The sequence below is a fragment of the Danio aesculapii genome, chromosome 4 (genome assembly GCF_903798145.1).
Source record: "Danio aesculapii chromosome 4, fDanAes4.1, whole genome shotgun sequence".
In the NCBI taxonomy this organism is placed as follows: Eukaryota; Metazoa; Chordata; class Actinopteri; order Cypriniformes; family Danionidae; genus Danio; species Danio aesculapii.
In genome coordinates, this window is record NC_079438.1 from 32,081,151 (window position 1) to 32,098,182 (window position 17,032).

The 17,032-nt window shown below is 41.7% G+C and overlaps 1 protein-coding gene across 1 annotated transcript in view; it reads right to left on the bottom strand.

Moving 5' to 3' along the window:
- slc6a1l (solute carrier family 6 member 1, like) overlaps positions 1-17,032 on the bottom strand; it is a 70,066-nt gene that overhangs the window by 432 nt on the left and 52,602 nt on the right. The window contains exons 11-13 of the mRNA XM_056455456.1: positions 2,359-2,461; positions 1,930-2,030; positions 1,673-1,840 (exon numbers count right to left, since the gene is read on the bottom strand). Of these exons, the coding sequence (XP_056311431.1) occupies positions 1,673-1,840; positions 1,930-2,030; positions 2,359-2,461 (372 nt within the window). The remainder of the gene's footprint in view (positions 1-1,672; positions 1,841-1,929; positions 2,031-2,358; positions 2,462-17,032) is intronic.

Consider the following 17,032-nt stretch of genomic DNA (forward strand, 5'->3'; position numbering starts at 1 on the left):
TCAAGTATAAGTAACTTAAGTTATTTTAAATGTTTTTTTAGAAATTGAGAAGAAAGGATTGGGATTTGGAAGGGAGGCGGTGATAAGATAAAAAATAAATTAAAAATTTAAAAGAAACAAATAAAGCAGAAACGTTTGAGAAGAAAGACCTTCAGACAGAACTTTGCGAGTTCAATGAAGAACATTTGAAGGGATGGAAGTTAGAAAGAATGCAAATGAGAAGAAAGTACACACCAGCTTCCAATAATGAAAATGTAAATGAAGAAGGGATGGTAAGAGGTTAACAATCAGGAAAGCACATTTGGAAGCTGTTTGCAAATCTGAAAAGATGGAAGTAGGAAACAAAAAGTGCCCATTGTTTAAACATACAACCCCAAATCAGTAAAAGTTGGGACAGAATGGAAAACGTGTAACAAATAAAAAAAAAGTAGTGATTTCCAAATTTACTTTGACTTGTACCTTGCTATTTATTTTATCAAAATAAACACTTATTCAAATTTTGGTTCTTGCAACACATTTCAAAAAAGTTGGGACAGGAGTTATTTAGGGCTAGTAATACAGTAAACTGGCTAAATAATCATTTGAAACATGTCAACAGGTGATTGTAATTATGATTTGGTACAAAAGCCGCATCCAAGAAAGGTCTAGTCATTTAGGAGCAAAGAAGGAATAGGAAGACATTTAATAATCGTCATTCATTAATATAAGGTATCACCACACAGACTCAAGACTACTTTGGCAAACCTCTGTCAAGTACCACAACACATAGTTACATTCACAAATGACAGTTAAAACTGTACTGTGCCAAAAGGAAGCCCTATGTTAACAGTGTCCAGAAGTGCCGTCGCCTTCTCTGCGCTTGGAGGTATCTAGGATGGACCATCACACAGTGGAAACGTGTAACTGTGTTCATATAAATCAGTATTTCAGGGTTTTTTTTTTTTTGTGCAGTGTGCTCTATACCAAAAAAGAAAAGAATCATCCAGAATGTTACTAGCAACAAGTCCAAAAGCCTGGGTCTGTCATTGTATGTGGTATGACACTATGACACTATTAATGCTGAAAAGTACATAGAGATTTTGGAGCACAATATGCTGACTTCTTTTCCAGGGACATCCATGTGTATTTCAACAAGACAATACAAAACCACATTCTGAACAAATTACAAAGTCCTGGCTGCGAAGGAAGAGGATAACAGGTACTTGACTGGCCTGCCTGTAATCCAGACCTGTCTCCAACAGAGAATTTGGGACACATTTTGAAGCACAAAATGCAAAAATGAAGACCCCGTACTGTTGCCCAACTTAGGACTTTTTTGCTGAAAGAATGAGACAAATTTACCATCATTTATCATTTGGTGTCTTCAGTCCCTAAACGTCTTTTAAGTGTTGTTAAAAAATGTCAACATTACAAAGTGGTAAATGCTTTACTGTTCCAACTTTATTTGAAATGTGTTGCAAGAATCAAAACTAGAATGTGTTTAAAAAATCCCAATACAAATCATTAGGAACAAATGAATTCACATTTATTAGTAATTTGTTGTATTGTCTGCAATGAAACACAAGTCAAAGTAAATTTAGAAATCACTGCTTTTTTTTTTTTTGCGTTTTCCATACTGTCCCAACTTTTTATGATTTAGGGTTGTATAAATTAAATCCATGAAAGGCCTTGCCTGTTGGATGTTGCCTTTGGTAGTGAAGAACATGTAGATTATATAACCAGGTATCAGAACCATAGAAGAAAGGGACATTAGCCAGCCAATTCCCTGACCCCAGGCTGGGTACACATACTTCCCCAGTGTCAGCGGAGTCATTTCTATGGCACTGAATGTAAAAACACCCTGCATAACAGAAAACCCAGAATGACTAAAAATGTATTATTAATTTAGTTTAAATGACATCAATATAGTTTGTGTGATAAAGTACTTACCAAACAAATCATTGGAGTAAAGTAAATCCAGCATTGTTTCCAAAAGCCACAAGGCCTATAACCGATCATCTCTTCAATATTTTTATAAAACTTCTCTGCACCTAAAAAAAGAGAAAATATATACAACTTTAAAAATCAAACCATTTCACCCAAGCTAGAGATCAAAACCAGTGAAGTTTTTATATTTTACTGTATTCACAACCCTACAATTTTCTTATACATTTGTATTATAAAAATAGGCTTTGAACTCCATTTTTCAAAAACCCATTCACATCTAATATATTTCTTTTAATATTTTAATATATATATATATATATATATATATATATATATATATATATATATATATATATATATATATATATATATATATATATATTTATATATATATATATATATATAAATATATATTAATTATAAAGTGTGTACCATAAAACCAAGCAATGGAGATTGTCTCAAAGAAGACCAGGAAAAGAAGACACATCCCACTGGCTGAGTAGTAGTCGAACAGTTTAAACACATATAAGCCACCCTAAAAAACAACAACAAAAACACAATCAGTTGTGGTTGCAATTCAACACAATTGACTTTAATTAATTAGTTAATTAAATAAAAAAATTATCTTTATTTAACAAACATAAATACACTTTAAGCAGAATGTAGACACAAATCAAACTTATAAATTAAGTTAATCACCAGTGAACTACACAAAACAAGTGACAGGCAGACACAATAGGTAACCATGGTAACAAATTGGCACTTGTAAGAAAAATTCTCAGTTATGGAGGTAACCCTTGTTCCTGCAAAAGGGAATGTAGATGATGTGTTAGAATGACAGATTGAGCAAATCACAAGAGAAATGGCCAATAAAATGCCTTTGGAATTGTCAAGTGCAATCTCACAGGTGCAGATATATAAGTATATATAAGAAGCTCATGTGAGACAGCACTTCAGGGTATCACTGTGGAGTCAAGTATGGCATAGCATTCAGCTGGTGATTTAGCTACTGTGGCAATGAGACATAACATTTCTGTTCTCTCTCATCATTTTCTTCAGGGAATGTGGATTACATTTGTAACCTGGGGTGTTCCCTTTCATTCAGTCACTCTAGGGTAGAACTACATATTGTGAAAAGGTACAGTTGAAGTCAGATTTATTAGCCCCCCTTTGAATTTTTTATTCTTTTTAAAATATTTCCCAAATGATGTTTAACAGAGCTAGGAAATTTTTACAGTATGTCTGATAATATTTTTTCTTCAGGAAAAAGTCTTATTTGTTTTATTTTGGCTAGAATAAAAGCAGTTGTTAATTTTTTAACAACCATTTTAAGGCCAAAATTATTAGCCCCTTTAAAAGGCACCTAGGTTACCCCTTTTTTCAGATTTAATATCGTCTTTTGTGTCTTTAGAGTCTTTTGTGTCTCCAGAATGTGTCTGTAAAGTTTCAGCTCAAAACACCCATCAGATTTTTTATTGTACCTTTTGTAAGACTCTATTTTAAACATTTTGCACCAGGAGGCGGTTTTGTTGTACTGCGCCTTTAAGGCTAGTCCTCCCCACCCACCGATTCTATGTGCCTTAATCTCCTCCCTGGGCTGCATCAGACAACAGACAGACATAAAGCAAGAAGATCTCACGTAGCGTTTGTGAGAAATACTACAGTAAGAACTTTACCAATTAGTATTTGATGCATTTGTTGTGTTAAGTTGCAACGATGAGTCACCCACAATGTCGTTACAAAGTTCACGCGCACACACACAGATACACACACACATACACAGCGCAGCAGACACACACACACACACACACACTCATAATTGTTCTGACACGTGGCTGTGGTGATGAAGTAAAGCTGAAGTAAATCGCTGTAATTCATTACACACATGCACTGTTTTAAAACATTTTAAACTTTTAAAACTCACTCTTCTTGATCACATTTGATGATGATTGTTGATATGATTGTTTGATGACTCTCTTGTTGATATGATTATACATGTGACTACGGGGACATGTTAATACGCAGCTGTCAATCAATTCAGTGGGCGGGGGGACCGCACTCCTACGTCGGTCTGAAAACCACTCGAATTGGTCCACCATTTTTATGTTGTTAAATTTAAAAAAAAAAGGACTGGGTGTGTTTATATCACCCAAATATGACGGTCTATACACTATACCTACACATATGTCTGTCCAAACAGCTTTAAAAGTAGATTTTTCACCATAGGTGCCCTTTAATCTATATATTTTTTTCGATAGTCTTCAGAACAAACCATCATTATGCAATAACTTCCCTAATTACCCTAACCTGCCTGGTTACCCTAATTAATCTAGTTAAACCTTTAAATGTCATTTTAAGCTGTATAGAAGTGTCTTGAAAAATATCTTGTCAAATATTATTTACTGTCATCATGGCAAAGATAAAAATAAATCAGTTATTACAAATGAGTTATTAAAACTATTATATTTAGAAATCTGTTCTCCATTAAACAGAAATTGGGGAAAAAAATAAACAGGGGGGCTAATAATTCTGACTTCAACTGTATATAAAGAACCACAGCAGCTGAATATGTTATAGTCACTGTGGCTAATTGGAGCATATGTGATCACCAAGTAGTGATCACACATAGCTGGCACCTATCCCCGAAAAGCGGGTTTACCAAACTGTCATACTAGACAATGTAATGTGTAAGCCGTAGCTATGCGTTATTACAGTAGTTGCTATTTTCTTCTTTAGGACCAGATATCAGAAGATTTTTGGTTCGCTCAAAAAAGTGCATAGAAATAACAACAGATTTTAGATAGATAAATATTCCAGGCTCAAAGATAAAGGTAAATAAATGAGGTAAGTATATATTTTTAGCAAACTTAATGATGAAAATAAAATAAAACAAATTAACAAAGTCAAAAGCAGCTTTAAGAATGCTAAAATAAAAGAGGAAATACAAAACATAGACTGAAATCACCAACACTTCAAATTATAAATTCAGACCTCAGACAAATTAAATTCCACAAATCACATTTTGGATGTGCAATGAAAATAAAAAAATAAATAAAAAAGTGGTTCAGAGTTCAATATACTCTCAGTTCTTTCAGTTCCAGTTCAATGCAAAAAAAAAAAAAAAAAAGTCCAGATCAAGCAAAGTCCAAAAAATGAATAAAAACAAAAATATGACCGCAGTGCAAGTTTTATCATACCAGTTTATTGAACAACGGATCAATTTAAATCCAGGTACGATCTTTTTAGAGCGGGTGGCTTGCCATGTCCGGACCACACAGAAAGCATCCATGGCAGGGACAGATCAGGATTTCAAAGCAGAAATAACGAAGGAAAACACAACACAAAAAAAAAAAAAAAAAAAAAACAGCCTTTATAAAACACAAAGCCAAAAGGAAAAACCAAGTGATTAATTATTCAATAAGCATGTTTAAATAAAATACATTGTCTGCTGCATTACTTATTTCGGCACCCATAACATGCATGCTAGTTAGTCACATGTTCTCACTGAATACATTGAAGTCTATGTACATGGCTAGCGACACATTTCCCTATAAGAAATAATGGAAAAAAATACAAATTAACCAGAGATTAATTAACTAGATTAATTAATCTTGTAATGATGATTTCTTACTCACCAAGACAAAATAAAGATGGAGAATAAAGAAGAATGTATCTTGATTCAGTAGTTTTTGTTGTCTCGGGCAATTCTATCTATTCAACTTGGCACTTGTCTTGTTTCACTCTTTCACTTGTTGTCAGCTTCTTATCCTTACAATGTGAAATCTTAGGAACTCCTCTCAGGTTTTCTCAGGATATTGAATTCAATCTGCTCGCGCTGCTCTGTCAAAATGATTCTCCGTCATCGTCTGCTCTCACTCACTTTAGGGGGCGAAGCTAACCTTCAACCTCGACCAGGTCAAAATTTACTTTATTCTCTTTTTATTATTATTTAAACACTCTATGGTTATAATATATAGCAAAGCTATTCAATTAGTTTGTCATGGGGGCCAGTTTATGAAAAGCATCCCAAATAAGGGTCCGGAGAGATATGACTTGCAATATGAGTGATGACACAGCAGCATATAAAAGCCCATATGCTGTATTTTTGCTCATTAAAACACCCACGTAGGCTTTTTCTACATTAAAACATTAATATGTTGTATTATGAAACTACATAACATCACGGTATTGTACAATGTGGTCTTTTTGACTTTTGTAAATGTTGTATTTCGAAGCACAACAAAAGCAGTGCATTGCTTAAGTAGGCTTCTTCTACATTCAGACACATTCATATGTTATGTTTTAAACTGCGTAACAATTAGGGATGCAATAATTATAGATTTTAGTTATACGATTATAGTGGGAAGAATAATCATGGTTGCACAGTTATCACGATTATTATGCATTTATTAAACTCAAAACACTACTAGTTTAAAAAAACATAAGAAAACTGCTTTTATTTTAAAGTTGTTTATTGCTGCTCAGTAACCAAATACAGCACAAAATATTAATAAAAAAAACAAACAATAATCCATTTCTCTTTGGACTTAAAGAGTCTTGCACTGCAAAAAAAAAATTGCACTGAAAGTCACGCACAACTCTCACCACTACAACGTGAGATAATTTCTACTGTGTAATTAATCCGAGTGCATCGGTCAGTTTGCGAGCCGTGCGCGCACCGCTCCCTATATGTGTGCGTCTCCATTGGAAATAATGAACTTGCTCACGGAAAAGACACAATATGTGAACGGCCTGCTGCTATAATTAATCCAATGTGTGTGCGTATTAGCCTCGGTATAAGCTTGGGAACTTTAAACTAGCGCACAGCTGGCATAACTTTGTTTAGTTGCAGCAGTTTTGTTCCGTGCAACAGAAACGTGGCGTTGAGAAGCCTTTATGATTAATTAACCGTAATGAATGAAAGCGCGGTTAATAGTGAAATCGGCTAATCATTGCATCCCCATTAACGATATCAGTGCATTGCACAAAAGGCCTTTTCTACAAAGATATCCAAATGTTTTCGGCTGCTCTCGCCATTCACTCGCTTAATGTTGTTATGAAGCGGACAGGAGACAGAGGTAAGGAAACGTTAGGGTGTTTATTAAATGACAACAAGGAGCACATGAAGGATAGCCAGGAGGATCAGGAATGATGTTGGGGTCTTTTCCTCCGTGGCTGGGTAACAGGAATACACGAGGATGGACAGCACACACCAGATACAGCTGACAGAGGATGACACAGACTTGGAAGGACTGGAAGACAGGACGATTCGGGAGGACCAGGAAGACTAGGAGGAATACAAAGAGAACAGGTAAGTAAATCGTTTGTTTTAGCTGAGGATGACTACGCTGAGTGGTCGCTCAGTTGTCCGCTTTCGTCGAGACGAGCCCGGACAATGAGCGACTGGAGTGCTGTGCTTTTATCTGGTGCTCGTGAATGTGATGCAGCTGTGTGCTCATTAGAAGTCAGGTGATGGTGATCTTCGTGAGTGGGGGTCGTGAGAGCCTGACCAATCCATGACAGTACCCCCCTCCCCAGGGCCCGCTCCTGAGGGCCGACACCTCCGACGCCGTGGTGGTCTCCCTCTGCCTCTAGGCGCTGGGAACTCAGGGTGGCTCTCATGAAACTCCACCATGAGACTAGGATCGAGAATATCAGCTCTGGGAACCCATGTCCTTTCTTCGGGGCCGTACCCTTCCCAGTCCACCAGGTACTCCAACTGGCCACCACGACGTCGGGAACGCAAGATCTCCTTCACTGCGTAGACGGCTCCTTCTTCTAGGAGCAGTGGAGGAGGGGGTTCCTCTTCGTGGTCAGGCTCTGTGGAGGGAAGAACAGGATCGTGATAGGGTTTCAGGAGTGATACGTGGAATGTAGGGTGAATACGGTAGTGAGAGGGTAATTGTAGTTTGTAGGTGACGGGGTTAACCTGTTCCACGATGGTGAAGGGACCAACAAATCGGGGACTTAACTTGCGAGAGGGCAGTCGCATGCGTATGTCCCGGGTGGATAGCCACACCTTTTGTCCGGGTGTGTATCTGGGTTCTTCAGACCTTCTCCTATCGGCGGTTACCTTGCTTCGACGGACTGCCCTCTGCAGATGTTGATGAGCCTCGTCCCAGACTCTCTCGCTCTCCCGGAACCAGTGATCCACTGCGGGGACATCAGATGGTTCGCCATCCCAGGGAAAGAGCGGTGGTTGGAAGCCCAGGACGCACTGGAATGGCGTGAGTCCGGTGGAGGGTTGCCGCAGTGAATTTTGGGCATATTCTGCCCAGCCCAAATACTGGCTCCAGGAGTTCTGGTGACCACTGCAGAAGGTCCTCAGGAACCGTCCCACCTCCTGAATCTTCCTCTCTGTCTGCCCGTTGGTTTGGGGATGATATCCAGAAGAGAGGCTGACGGCCACACCTAGGAGCTTGAAGAAGGCTTTCCATAGACGTGAGATGAACTGTGGACCTCTGTCCGACACAATATCTTCTGGAATACCAAATGACCTGAAGACTTGATTAAAGATATTGTCGGCAGTTTCAAAGGCTGTGGGAAGACCTTTCAGAGGGATTAGTTTGACAAACTTTGAGAATCTATCTACTATGACTAGAATACAGGTATTACCTTCTGACGAAGGGAGGTCAGTGATAAAGTCCACTCCTAGGTGTGACCAGGGACGGTTCGGAATCGGCAAGGGATGGAGCTTTCCAGCGGGTAGATGACGTGGGCTCTTGGATTGGGCACAGTCCTTACAGCCCTGAACATATTGCCTCACATCCCTTGCCATGTTTGGCCACCAGAATCGTTGGGATACTAGCGAGAGAGTATTGTTGATCCCTGGATGTCCAGTGCCTAGCGAGGTATGTAAGGAGTGGATCAGATCTACCCGGTGTTCAGGTGGTATGAACTGCCGATGAGGAGGGCATCCCGGCGGAGCAGGGGCTTCCGGAGTGGCAACGACTGGAGGAGCGTTCCAGGTGATCGGACAAATGGAGATGTGTTCGGGAAGAATCTTCGTTGGGAGTTCTTCATGATCGTGATGTTCGTGTAAACGAGAGAGAGCGTCTGCTCTTAGATTCTTGGGTCCTGGACGATAGGAAATGGAGAAATCAAAACGTGAGAAGAAAAGTGACCATCTGGCTTGACGTGGACATAGTCTCTTGGCCTCTTTGATGTATTGGAGGTTTTTGTGATCTGTGATCACCTGGAACGGATGTTTGGCTCCCTCCAACCAGTGACGCCACTCCTCCAAGGCTAGCTTGATTGCTAGAAGCTCCCTGTCTCCTATGCTGTAATTCTGCTCCGCCGGGCTCAACTTCCGAGAGAAATAGGCACAGGGATGCAGTCGGGGCGGTGTATCATGATGTTGAGATAATACTGCCCCGACGCCGGTGGTGGATGCGTCCACTTCCACCACGAAAGGAAGATTTGGGTCAGGATGAGTCAGGAGTGGGGCCCTTGTGAACTCCTTCTTAAGAAGGCGGAAGGCTGCGGCTGCTTCTTTGGTCCACTCCAGTCCTTTGGGTTTACCCTTGAGGAGATTAGTGAGAGGTGATGTAATCCTGCTGTAGTCCTTGATAAACCGTCTATAAAAGTTAGCAAACCCAAGAAACCTCTGGAGCTCCTTAATGGAAGTGGGTTCTGACCAGGATAGAACAGCCTCAATTTTCTTCCCATCCATACGTATACCGGTTTGGTCAATGATGTATCCCAAGAAATGAATCGACTTCTGGTGGAATGAGCATTTCTCCGCTTTGAGGTAGAGGTGATGTTCTCTCAATGTGTGTAGGACCTCCGCAACGTGTTGGCGATGTTCGGCCTCACTCCGGGAGTAAATGAGGATGTCATCTATGTACACTATTACACAGTGGTGAAGAAACTCCCGGAGGACTTCATGAATGAAGTTTTGGAATACGGAGGGGGCATTGACCAGACCGTAAGGCATGACCTCATATTCATAGTGGCCAGTAGGGGTCACGAATGCTGTCTTCCATTGGTCCCCCTCACGTATTCTTATCAGATTATACGCGCTGCGGAGGTCCAATTTAGTGAAGACTTTAGCTTCTCGGAGCTGTTCCAAAGCGGCTGGTACCAGAGGAAGGGGATATCGGTATTTTACTGTACCGTTATTTAGGACCCTGTAGTCGATGCATGGACGCAGCCCTCCGTCCTTCTTGGCCACAAAGAAGAAGCTTGAGGCGGCTGGTGATTTTGAGTGACGTATGTACCCCTGACTCAGAGCCTCCCTTATGTAATCTTCCATTGCCTGATTCTCTGGAAGCGAGAGCGGGTAGATCCTACCTCTTGGCAACTGGGCATCTGGAACTAGGTCGATCGCGCAGTCCCATGGCCGATGCGGCGGTAGCTGGGAAGCTCTCTTGGGGCAGAAGACATCTTGAAAGGAGCTGTACTCCTTAGGAATGTGGATAGACTGCTTCTCAGGAGGGCTCTCGACCGATGTTGCAAACAAAGAAATGGGGTTCCGACCTTGAAGAGGGAGATTTGGAAAACAGGCAGGTGTACATCCAGATCCCCATTTCTTTATCTCTCCTGTGCCCCAAGAGATGATGGGATCGTGCTTCACCAGCCACGGGCGCCCTAGAATGATGTCCATATTTGCACCCTCCAGAACCAGAAATTGAATCCTCTCTTGATGTAACAACCCCACTTGAAGAAGGATGTCTTCGCATTGTCGATGGATACGGGTCGAAGATCGAGTGCACTGGGTTATCGGTTGTATCTGGTATATGTGCGAGGACGCCTCAGTACGGAGGTGGAGTTGACGACAGAGGGATTGGGAGATGAAGTTCCCTGCTGACCCGGAGTCGATGAGGGCTGTGACAAGGAGAGAAATAGAGGCAGTAGTTATTTGTACGGTGGTAGTAAGTGGTTTACATTGTTCAATATTCGTACTGAATACACTCACTGAAGTCCGAATGGGACGAAGGGGACACTCCATACGGGTGTGTCCACTGACACCGCAGTATAGACACAGACCCCGGGTCAGCCTCCTCTGTCGTTCCGCTGATGTCAGTCTTCCAGACTCTATTATCATGGGTTCTGGTTCTGGAGAGGCTGTTGACTCAGGCGATTGGAGGAGTGCAGACGAGGGGGTGATGGTGTCCTGTTGATAGGAACGGAGACGATCGGAACATCGGAGAGAATGTTGGATGAATCTCTCCAGACCCATTGTATCATCTAATGTGGCCAGTTGGATTCGGAGAGTGGGTTCCAAGCCGAGCCGGTACGTGGTCAACAACGATCTCTCATTCCATCCACTTGCAGCTGCTAGAGTGCGAAACCGGAGAGCATATTCCTGTGTAGATAGAGTACCTTGCTTTAGATGATACAGCTGCTCTCCAGCGGCTACTTCCCCATCAGAACGTCCAAACACCTCTTTGAAATACTCCGTGAAGGTAGTGATGGAATTCATGACCGGCCCGGCTTGGTTCCAGATCGTCTCAGCCCATTTAAGTGCAGGTCCAGAGAGTAGAGATACGATGTAGGCGATCTTCGACTTATCTGTGGGATATAGAGAAGGTTGCATTTCGAATATGAGGGAACATTGTAACAGAAAACCATTGCACTCCCCCGCTCCGCCTGAGTAGGGCGCTGGTCGGGCCATGGGACTGGAAGGAAGGGCCGAAGAAGAAACTGTGGAGGCGGAAGTGCTCGGTGCTGGTGGTGCGTTGGAAAGTGGAGCTGGTGGCTGTAGAATCCGCTTCAACTGGTCCACCAGCTCTTGTAAGTGATCGGGGGTGCTCATGTTGTCGTCGTTATTGGTCCGGGCTTCTGTTATGAAGCGGACAGGAGACAGAGGTAAGGAAACGTTAGGGTGTTTATTAAATGACAACAAGGAGCACATGAAGGATAGCCAGGAGGATCAGGAATGATGTTGGGGTCTTTTCCTCCGTGGCTGGGTAACAGGAATACACGAGGATGGACAGCACACACCAGATACAGCTGACAGAGGATGACACAGACTTGGAAGGACTGGAAGACAGGACGATTCGGGAGGACCAGGAAGACTAGGAGGAATACAAAGAGAACAGGTAAGTAAATCGTTTGTTTTAGCTGAGGATGACTACGCTGAGTGGTCGCTCAGTTGTCCGCTTTCGTCGAGACGAGCCCGGACAATGAGCGACTGGAGTGCTGTGCTTTTATCTGGTGCTCGTGAATGTGATGCAGCTGTGTGCTCATTAGAAGTCAGGTGATGGTGATCTTCGTGAGTGGGGGTCGTGAGAGCCTGACCAATCCATGACAAATGTCAGGTGACTCACGCTCTGCACATTCTTTGACTGCAGCTCATGCTGTATTGAACAGATGCATATCACTTCAAAACTATAGCGGCCATTTTCGACTGAACTAAATTTATTTTTCATGTCTTGGTCACACTATTTGGAGGGCCGGAACATATCACCTCGGGGACCGGGTTTGGCTCACGGGCCGCCAATTGAATTTACCTGATATATAGAAACTTTATTTAATATTTCTTATTATGGTAATAAAAGGTTAGGATGTAAAATAAACTATTTACACTGTAGCTGAGTTACAAATGGGTTGGTGCCTGGCTCCTCCACTGAGACAGGTGTTAAGGGCTTGGAGGAACTCTTGGGTTTATCAGTGGGGAATTTGCATGCAGAGCAGAGGAAGTGCATACATCTCTGAGAAAGGTGAAACAAGTGTTTTTGAAACAGAGCTAATGCCCTCCCTACTGGCTGGTGTTACATAGCGATCAGGAGTAAATTGCTACACTTGAAGATAGTAGAATCTCACAAATGTGCTGGGTCTCAGATATCTGTTAGAGAGGTGCCACTTGCTATCACCCAAGAGGAGGCAACAATCATTGTTAAGTGCTCTCTCCTCCCTGGGGGACACATCTTGCCCTGTGTATGGTACGTTACTAAAGACAGAACCAAAATAGAAAAAGAGCTGCTCAAAGTATCTTTTGCTCAGAGTTCGGTTCACATAAATGTGCAGTGGGTACAGAAAGTACTCAGGCCCTCAGTGTCTGTGAGTGTGTGAAAGTGTGGGAGTGACCTTTGCGCAGTTACCTTAAATAGTCTGAGAAAATCAAAATATGCATCTCAGCTCTCAGAACTACATGGAGTAAACGAAAACAAATACTGAGTATTTATGCCTTTTGATGTTGAGAAGTGTGGATGGCCTCTGTGTGAAATGCTTGTGTTTTCTTGATGCTAAGGCAATTTTTTTTTTCTTGAGCCTCCCTCTTTTCCTAAGTTGCTGGTACCTGTAGGTGTACCCAGGTATATGTCACACCTCCAGGCATAGAATGCGTGCCAACATCAGCAGTCATCCAAATTTTTAGTTCATATTTGGCAGATTTTTTGCCATGTTCTGCCGAAAGCTGCATTCCATTTTAAATAGCACAAGCTGTTCATCCACTGTGACATCTTTGCAAGGGTTGAATAGGAGGGGCCGATGATGCATCCACATTTCCCACAGGAATTTGATGGGGGCAAGCTTGTCCTCTTTATGACAGGCTGGTCTCTGCAGCTTCTCGTCATAACACAGATCTCGGCCAATTTCATAAAATCTTGTGAGAAACTCTGAAAACCACATGGCCACTGTGATCATTCCACAGGCAACATGTGGACTCCACTTTGCACCTGTTTTAATGCCGGATAAAAAAATCAGTATCCCCATGTAGGCAAGAACATCTGTTTATGCCACCCCAGTCAAGTTTTACATTTTGAAGCGTCCATGGAAGTTGGTCATGCTGACAACAAAATTCTTATCTGATCCTCCTGAGTTTGTGGTGTCACTAGGAGAAGACAATATATCCTTCAGCTCACTGGAGGGGTCAGGCTCCATAACCATTTCTTAAACTTTGGTACAGAACAAGTGAAAGATGTCCACTTGCTGCTCTTCACACCAGCAAATGACCAGCAAAATGGCATGCAAATCCACTTACCTTGTTTTTGTTTAGTTTGTACTTCCCTTTGTTCTTGTTTACTCCATGTAGTTCTGATAGCCGAGATGTATATTTTGATTTTCTCAAACACATCACACACAATAAGTCTGCAAAGGTCAATAGGTGTGCAAAGATCACTCTCACACACTCATAGACACACATACATACACTTTAATTTGCTGTTGTACTCCATATAAATTGAGAATCTAAGCTTTTTTGTACAGGTCTATCTGAAGGGTTAAATGATGCCAACTGATGATCAACAGTAAAAATGACAAATTTTACCCCTTCCCAACAGAAAACACCAGCAACAATAAAATATGCATGATTATATGGTGTCATGGTTTTGTAATATAAAAAGTGGTTATAAACTAAATCAATGGGGCAAAACAGCCAACGACAGTAAATTAGGAAGAAAAACTGAAAATCTTATGCTGCACAAAAATGCATTAAAGGCAATGAATGTTGTTACTAATCTTTCACATGTCCAAGACTGTGATATAAGGTAAAAAAAATCCAGTCCACAATTACTTTTTATATTAGAAATACGGTCTGATGAAATCAAGATAGAACTTTATGACTAATTCTAAGTGGTATATGTGGAGAAAACCAGGCACTGCTCATCACCTGTCCAATACACTCCCAACAGTGAAGCATGGTGGTGGCAGCATCATGCTGTGGGGGTGTTTTTCAGCTGCAGGGACAGGATGACTGGTTACAATTGAGGGAAAAATGAATGTGGCCAAGTACAGGTATAATCTGGATGAAAACCTTCTCCAGAGTGCTCAGGACCTCATACTGTGCAGAAGGTTTACCTTCTGAAAAAGATAATGACCCAAAGCACGTGGCTAAAATAACGAAAGAGTGACTTCACAACAACTCCGTGACTGAATTGCCCAGCCAGATCCCTTACCCAATTGAGCATCTATGGAGCAACCTAAAAATGGGTGTCCACCAGTGTTTACCATACAACTTGACAAAACTGGAGAGGATCTGCAAGGAGGAATGGCAGATGATCCCCAAATCCAGGTGTGAAAATCTTGCTGCATCTTTCCCAAAAAGACTCATGGCTGTATTATATCAAAAGGTTGCTTCTACTAAATACTGAGCAAAGAGTCTTTATACTTAGAACCTTGTGATATTTGTGATATTCAGTTTTTCTTTTTTAATAAAGCTGCAAAAATATCAACAATTGTATGTTTATTTTTGTTAATGTGGGGTGCTGTGTGTACATTAATGAGAGGAAAAAATAATCTTAAATGATTTTAGCAAATGGCTGCAATGCCAAAGAGTAAAACATTTAAGATGCTCTGAATTTCAGAACCCACTGTATATGCACATGCCCTGCAGCTAACTATGTGCCATCACATCTATGCAGACGGAAACCTCATTCAGGAGAGGTAATCCGGAGAGGTAAACAGGTTGACACCTGGGCTTTTCTAAAATTCACCTAAATTAATTGGACTCTGCAGGGTGTAGAGTCACCATTCTACTGGGTATGTAAGATGCCACGAGAGTCTGTCTGCTGCATGGTTGAGCTGGCCAGGGATGTGGACAGTTTGCAATTGTGTATAACAGGAAAAAAATAAATAAATTCAGCATAAGTGTATGCCCTCTGGGTGGTTGAAATAAGTAACCACCACCATACTGTTCATCTAGACCAGTATGTGTTTTCCCTCCTGCACTGGAGGGGACCGGCGGACAGCATAAAACACTGCAAACAGCTTCAGGCAATAGATGTAGCCATGGTTCAGTCTACGAACCAGCAGTTGCATGCTTGTTGCAAAATGGAAGCATGCAGTGCATCCCAAGGAAGAGCAGGAGAAGAGACTGCAGCTCTTACCCTACTTCTAGAATCTTGTGAAGAAGCTGGAGGCATGAGGGAAATGAGCCTGTCCTCTGACCAACTCAGAGCCTGTAAGTGAATTTTGTTGTGAACTGGAAGGCAGCCTGTCCTAGACTGGCAACACTCAAGAGTTCACACCCAAAGAGAGAAAAAATGCTTAGATTTTATTTAAAATGCTCTTTTATTGCACTGCAAACAATTTTTATTGCAGGAGCAGCTCTACTCATCTCTGGCTTGAGTAGAGTCTTGAGCATGTCTCAGGGGTACTTGTGTCATCTGATACAAGCAGAAGACTTGGCGGTGCAGAGAACATAGTCAGTATCTGTGCAGAGGTCACATATGATGACTGGGGAGGGACCGTGATTGTGCAGCTTGGCCAAGGCTTGTGGCTTGTACTAACGGTATGTGGCCATGGCAGTGGTGGCAGCAGTGTAGGCTATAGCAGTGAGGAATGCAGAAAAGCTTTGTCCAGGAGCTTCAACTTATCCCTCCATGTAGTGGCAGCTTGGGGACTGGGTGGGAGCACTTCATCCATCTACGAGATGAAGGCGTTGGGGGACTCTTTATATCTACTCAGGCTACTGTATTGGAGGTGATGTCACTTCCAATCACAACAACCAAGGTAAAACATAGCTATCATATCTTATTCAAGGTTCTGGGTCACAGGCACCCTGGAGGATGTGGACCCAGACTCTCCTCAGAAAATTACAGCTCACCCTTTAATGATGCGAAAAGATGAAAGATGAACTAACACACTCGTATAAAGTCTAAATATTGAGTGCTTCGTAGGAGTGGGAGTGCTCGCCAACGATGCAGCACTGAGTGTGCGAATGAACTGCTTACAGGAGCTGTGTCTACATGTTAGACCCCCAGACATTGACTGGAAACTACTGCATCCAGAAACACACAATCAGTATGACATTTTTAGAAAGGTGCGTTTGCAGACTGTGATACTCTCTTTGTGAAAACTGCTTTTTGTAGTTGCCAATGAAGCACACAGGGACAGGAAATAGATCCTAGCTTGACCACCGTTGACTGCACCATTACAGACCCTTGCAGACTGAGGAACATTGGAACTTGGGAAGTCAGGAGCTTAGTAAAACCTATGATCTGAAGTCTGAAGTGCTGTCTCACATGTGCGCCTTATAAAAATGCAGAGTGGCTGAACTTGTAAGATTGCACTCACAATTCTATAGGCATTTCATTGGCCCTTTATCATACATTTCAGAGTGATTGATCATTTAAGCAATTTGCCCAATCTGTCGTTCTTTCACAACTCAGGATGACCAACTGAAAGGGCTAATTTACTAACAAATTCAATATTTACCACAGTA